General features: G+C 28.9%; 1 protein-coding gene across 2 annotated transcripts; it reads left to right on the top strand.

Moving 5' to 3' along the window:
* Window positions 1-1,587: 1,587 nt before the first annotated feature.
* On the top strand, window positions 1,588-6,087 carry LOC125871723 (RPM1-interacting protein 4). Of its 2 annotated transcripts, none has more exons than XM_049552377.1 (4): window positions 1,588-1,733; window positions 4,257-4,805; window positions 5,478-5,657; window positions 5,887-6,087. In XM_049552377.1, exons 1-4 carry the CDS (start codon window positions 1,728-1,730, stop codon window positions 5,908-5,910), a joined length of 759 nt encoding a protein of 252 aa, XP_049408334.1. In that variant the 5' UTR covers window positions 1,588-1,727; the 3' UTR covers window positions 5,911-6,087. The 2 variants fall into 2 exon arrangements, with proteins under 2 accessions (XP_049408334.1, XP_049408333.1); XM_049552376.1 differs by having other exon boundaries at window positions 5,475-5,657.
* Window positions 6,088-6,662: the final 575 nt, after the last annotated feature.

Raw genomic sequence — 6,662 nt, 5'->3', positions numbered from 1 at the left:
CTATTTTAGAAAATACTATATTTTCTTCGTTCAGTCTTAGTTGTCATAATCTTATTTTTTAGGGTCAAACGATATGAATTTTGACTAATATTTTAAGATAGTATTTTTTAAATCATATTAATATGAAAAAAGTTGTAATTTATAGTATTTTCCATATAGTTTTTGAATATCTAAGAATTTTATTTTAAAATATCGAATTAATGTAATTTAATTTAACTTTAAAAATTAGTCAATTAACTCTTAAAAAGTACAATATGACAACTAAAAAAAACTGAGGGAGGGTATATAATTGGGAAAGACTAGTCAGCCCAGCTTGATAACCTACCAAATGCCATTTCTTGTATTCCAAAACGTGTTTTGACTTTACTTGACCTAACCTCCTCTTTTCTTTTTTTTTCTTCTTTTAATCCTAAATTTAATAGATTATATTATTTATATTAATTATTCTTAAAAAAGAACGACTTTTCTTGATTACTAAACTTCTATAAACTAAATAAGTCTTCCCAAATAGTTTAGTTATTTAATTTGGATTTATCCTGAAAAAAAGTTACTTGTATTAAAAAGTATGTATACGGACAATATTGCTATCGATATCTTGTCCAAGTCTTTCTTCCTCCTCAATATCAGTTTTTGTAACATATTAAACCATCATCTGGACATTTAAGATTGTGTGGAATAACATATTATGATTCTAAATTAGTCACACCCATTTTTTTTCGTAGCAATATATAGGAATAAAATGGTGAGACAAAACATATAATTTAAGGGGTAGGATGTTTGTATGGACAGGAAAGCCAAATATGTGGAATGAGTTGGTCAATACGTTTTCTTTTTGGATGGAAAATAGATGTGGGACAAAAATGAAAAATAAAGGCCAAATGGAGCTAGAGTATGGACTGGCTCGATTATAAGGCCACTATTTGAAGCTTCAATTCTTTTGGAGACCCCTTCTTTTTACAGATGTATTCTATATATATATATATATATATATATATATATATATTGTTATAAGAATCTTATATATGGTTAAATTTGAAAAGAGAAATGGAATAGTTTTTAGATAGCGACTACCTATTTTGTTGTTTTATTTATATCGATTAACATGAATTCACATTATTATTCTTACATTTATATTTTTCATTCTCCTAAAGTCTTCCAAATGATCAAACCTTTTGCATCATGTAAAAATCTAGTAGTTGTCTATCTACTTTTAGTGTCTTCTTCAAATTTCAAGCATCGCAACAAAGTCAACATTATTTTAATATCATTATATCAACTTATCAAATTCAACTCAACACTATTTCGATATCATTATATCAACTCTTCAAAATCTTGTGCCAGGTTTTATTATTTTAACTTTATATTATATTTTTTTATTGAAAATTTTCATTATTTTACATTGTTACTTCATTACATATTACGCACTCTGACTTCACTTATAAAATTATAGTAAATATATTATTAACATTCTATTTATTATAATTTATATATGCCATTTAAGATAAGAAAAAAAAATGTGTGGTAAATGCATGAGGTAGGGTAGTAACTAGTAAGAGAAGAAGAGTACGTAAGAGAAGAATAGTCAAAGCATTACCGGTGGCGCCGGTCAATGGTTGATCAACCTCTCTTTCATTATAATTATTAGTAGTAGCTAACAATTTCTTCTTTAATTCTCATCTCCACCTCTTTTTCTCTCTGGAGGCTGATTATTCATTCGGTGAACCACAATGGCTGTACGTTTTTTATTTCTTCTTCTCCCTTTCTAATTTTGTTGTTCATCTCTCAATTCATTATCTACTTTTATTCTTTTATTAGTACATCATCATGATAATTTTGTTTCAAACAAACACAAAACATACAAATCTGGTTGTTGTTGTTGTTGTAGCATATTGAATCTATTTCAAAAGTTTTACAACAAATTGTCATTTACTTTTCTCTAAATTCACCTAATTAAGTGAGACATATTATATATGATTAAGTCTATTCAAAATAAAATTTGAGGTTGAAGCTATCAAAGATGATCATGTATTTAATGTGGAGTTATGTTGATTGGTGTGGTAGGTAATATTTCACTAGGGAATTGGTCTTTTTATTTACATTCTTAGGGCCCGGCCGTCTTCTCTCATATTAAATAGAGAGCCTCCAATAACACATTTGTATTCATTATATATGCTGTTTTCTGCTTTTGCTTCAATTTTGTTTTATGATTTTGATAGTCAATATTGGAGGTTAAACTTGATTATAATGGTGGATCCAAGAATTTTACTAAGAGTTTGAAAAATAAAAATGTAGTGCTTGAGACTTGAAACCTCAAGGTGAATTTTGAACTCCTCAATCATTAAGACAACATCTAATCTTATGTTCAGACGGTTCAAAATCAATCTATATATATATATATATATACATAGAAAAAAATTAAAAGTATCTTATATATACCGTGTAATTTTTTAATATCTAGAAAGTTCGGACGACCCCCTTCCGATCCCTCTAGATCCGCCCGTGCTTGATAAGTGTCTAGTGAATTAAGAAATGAATTGCTAAATACACTAAGGTGGGAATTGATGTTAAGAGTCACTTATATAGTTGGGGGAAAGGAGGAGAAATTAGACAAAACGTCTATTGATCAGTTAAAATTCATTATCAAAATAATCTAATTATCAAATGGTCATTATTGTTTCAAGCGAAGTGCATTTCGCTGGGACTTTGCCTTTTGATCCAATTCTTGAAAATAATTAATCACACAAATTTAATGAGAAGGGAAGCAAAAGTAGCCAAAGATAAATTACTAGAGCTTAGATAAGTTTCCATTTCATCAATTGAATCAACAATTTTACCATCAAGTTATCAACTAGTGAGAGACGTGAAGGCCATTGATTTTGCTTTAAATATTTTTCTTTATACGAAACATACCCTCATATGTTTTTCTTTCTTAGTTTTAAGTCCTTGGATCTAATTAATTTCACCGATGAGTTAATAGTAATTTGCATACTCATATTAATTATTCTATAGACATTGAACAGAAAAACTAAGACCATTTCCAACTCAACTCTATTTTACTCTCTATTCTCTAAATTTGGAGAGTAAAATAGAGAATGAGCTCTCCATCCACCCTCCATTTCACTCTTTATTCTCCATTTTAGAGAGGTAAATAGTTTGGAGAATTACTATTCACTTTCTCTATTTTACTTTTTGATTATTTTTATTATTTTATAGTTACCACATTATTTTTCATATAAGATCATTAATTAAATATTTAATATACGTAATTCTTTTTAAATGTAATATAATATTTTAAAAAATACATTATTTTATATATACTATTTTTATCCCGAATTAATAATATTTTATTTTATATTTTATTTTCGTCACTTTAATAGAATTTGATATTATTATTAATTGTCACTTAGATGAATGCACAAAATTGAAATGATAAGATGAAAAAATTCATTTAAAAATACAATACATAATATAATAATTTAAATATGAGATAACAACATAATACATAACATAATAATTTTATCACAACAATTTCCGTTGCAATTTATGCCCACTAATTTGTATATTATATGGAGTAATATTTATTTGCAATTTATGTTATTTAGAAATTTAGAATAAAATAAAATTTTAAATTAAATAAAAAATTTGAAAAAAATAATTTTTTTTATATGCATGAAAATTATAAAAAGTGATTATTTGAAAGAAAGAAAGAAAGACAGATAATTATATTATGAAATAAGAAAATAAAAATGAAATATAAATAATAATATAATATTGAGAAGAGAGAGAAAAAATTCTTTTTTAGAGAATAAAATAGAGAATTGGATTGAAATTGAAAAAAGAGAGAACTCTATATTTGAAAAGTAAAATAGATGGTAGGGTTGGAGATGCCTTAACATATAAAAAGAACGGCTATTAATAGATCTTAGGTGAATTGATATAATAAGCATTATACACTTTTAACTTCCAGCCTTAACTTAGGCCTCACATCAATAGTTTATGCAATGTAAAAATGTTTGTATAAACAACAACTATGGATGTATATACATTTTTAATACATAGTTATACAATAGATTTACATGATTATATATTATTTATTCAATATTAATACATTATATATACATTTAGCTATTTTGATTAATTAAAAATCATTTTTGGTATAGTGATTGTACATTCTTGTCTTCATGAATGTCTTGCTTGTGTTATGATCAATAGCAGAAATCTGCAATAAAAGAAATTTCGTCCAACTGTTTGTGCAGCGTCCAAATGTCCCAAAGTTCGGGAATTGGGAAAATGACGATAACACGCCCTATACTGTGTATTTTGAAAAAGCAAGGCAAACTCGTGGTACTGGAAAGATTATGAATCCCAATGATCCCGAAGAGAATCCAGATATGTTTCGTAATCTTGCTCCACCACTTGAAGTTGCTCCTCAATCCAAGCCTAAAAGACAAACAGAGGAACCACCAATTGGGCGTGGTGGGCAAACGCGGGAACATAGACTAAGTAAAGAAGATGGTGAATTCCGGCAGTATGTTAATTCTCCAGGACGTAATGAGAATATGGGAAGGAAAGGTGCCAATGAGCCATCTCATCAACGTGGTAGTGGATCAAATTCTGGTCGAACTGGCAGACAAAGTATAGGATCTGAACATAGCTTTGATAAATCACCGCTGCATCCACATTACCAGGCAAAGGTTAATAATGCTGGAAGAGGTGTTGCATCTCCTGCTTGGGAAGGAAAGAATAATAATTCTTATGATAGTAGTCACGGTACTCCTGGAAGGTCCAAACTTAAGCAAGAGAATGTACGTTTTCTATTAGAGTATCATGTTGCATCTCACTTGCTTATTCTTTGCCTTTTGATTATAGTTATGTCTACACATCATATTTGGTTGGTTGGTACCTTTTCAATCTCAGCAACTCCTATTTTATATCCCTTAGATGATATATAGCCTAACTTGATCTGATCACATCATATATGCTTTGAGTTTAACTTCTATATATTGATAGTGTGAAACAACTTTTATATTGTCACGTCCTCGATAAGATAATGTGAGTAATCGTCTATAATTAGTAGCTTGGAAAATAATGCAATGTTAGATACATTAATGAGGGAGGAGTAGTGAAAAAAGGACATTGCAATGTTAGCGTATGTATATAGGTTAAATCACAAGTTGTTACACTTAATTTCTTAGATAATATAGTCACTCAGGCCTCAGCTAGAAACTAAATACTCCAATTTGAAGGTTGGATCTTTAAATTACTTTTGAGATAAAACTGATAACTTAGTTGTTGTTTCTAAGAAGGATGATAATCCACACAAAATTGTCATTGTTTTGAAGGCTTACTGCTTTCAAGAAGCATATAAATTCTTATACAACTTTAATCCACAAGCTGTTGAGGTAGTTTGTTGATTCCATTAATTTGAGATGTGAATTCTTACTTAAAGTGGTTTTTTTCGATCTGTCTTCCAGCAGTCTGATAGAGGAGCTGCAGTTCCAAGATTCGGAGAGTGGGACGAGAATGATCCTCAATCTGCTGATAACTACACACACATTTTCAACAAAGTGCGAGAGGAAAAGCAAGGAAATCCATCAGGGACACCTAATAGAATATCTAACAACACACAAAAGCATAACTCAGAGGAAAAGCAAATGGTACAGTAAATCACTTCCCCTGCATTATATTCCATCTAGAGTTGGATCTAGGACAACTTCTATAGGTTCAAACATAACTTATCTTTTTTCGACTTACAATTATGTACGTATATTGACAAAAACAAATAGAATTGTGCTCTATTCATTCTCAATCTAGTGACTCTAAATCCTGAATTTGCCTCTTATTTGTTTAGCTAATGGTTCTTATTTTCGTGTCTTTGTTCTGCAGAAGTGGTGTTGTTGTCCCTGGTAATTATGCAAGGGAGGACCTTGATTTTATTCTGAAACAGCCAAGGGATGTGTAAATAGTTCAACAAATTACTTGTGCAATATATTAGAGTAATTCATTTATACTGTGTTCCCACAGAATTCTGCAATTGTATTGTCAACTTGTAGTCTTTTTCTTGTACTTCTATTTGTATGTTACAGACAGTGCTTGACTGCTTGCAGATTTTTATTGTTTTCTCAATTTTGTGTGTGCAATGCAAATGCTTGTAATAGTATTTGATTACTGCTCAACTATTACTTTCTTCTTCTCAAAAAGAATTCTGCATTTTGAATTATGAGGTTTAAAGTATCTAATTATCCATGAATTTGAAGTTGATTCCTGTGTTTTTTACTAAAATTCAAATATTTATCAAGTGTTAAAAAGTTGTTGTAAATCACAATTATTTAACTTATGATGGTTCTTTTCTTTTTTTTTTAGGAGAATTACACATATTTTGTATATCCAAGGATGTCGTATTTAGGGTAAATTTAAAATAGATTTTGTGATCATCTTTAATGTCATTTACTTTTCAAAATAAGCTAATTTTAAAAGTTTGGTCAAACAGATTATTAAAAGTGCTTATAAACTGAAAAGAATATGTTGATGAAGCTTATAAAGACAAGATCAATAATACTTCATAGGTTGGCCATCCCAATTTATAACTTTTCATCTTATATGTTTCTACAATATATCTCGTCAAACTTGTAAAATTAATTTATTTTGAAATGTGTTTTTTC

The sequence above is a fragment of the Solanum stenotomum genome, chromosome 7 (assembly GCF_019186545.1).
Source record: "Solanum stenotomum isolate F172 chromosome 7, ASM1918654v1, whole genome shotgun sequence".
In the NCBI taxonomy this organism is placed as follows: domain Eukaryota; kingdom Viridiplantae; phylum Streptophyta; class Magnoliopsida; order Solanales; family Solanaceae; genus Solanum; species Solanum stenotomum.
This window is presented reverse-complemented; position numbering and strand designations above follow the sequence as displayed.

Coding starts and splice junctions, on each gene's coding strand:
- LOC125871723 (XM_049552376.1), top strand. Junction 4,806..5,474: donor CCAAACTTAAGCAAGAGAAT/GTACGTTTTCTA, acceptor TCTGTCTTCCAG/CAGTCTGATAGAGGAGCTGC. Junction 5,658..5,886: donor ACTCAGAGGAAAAGCAAATG/GTACAGTAAATC, acceptor TTTGTTCTGCAG/AAGTGGTGTTGTTGTCCCTG.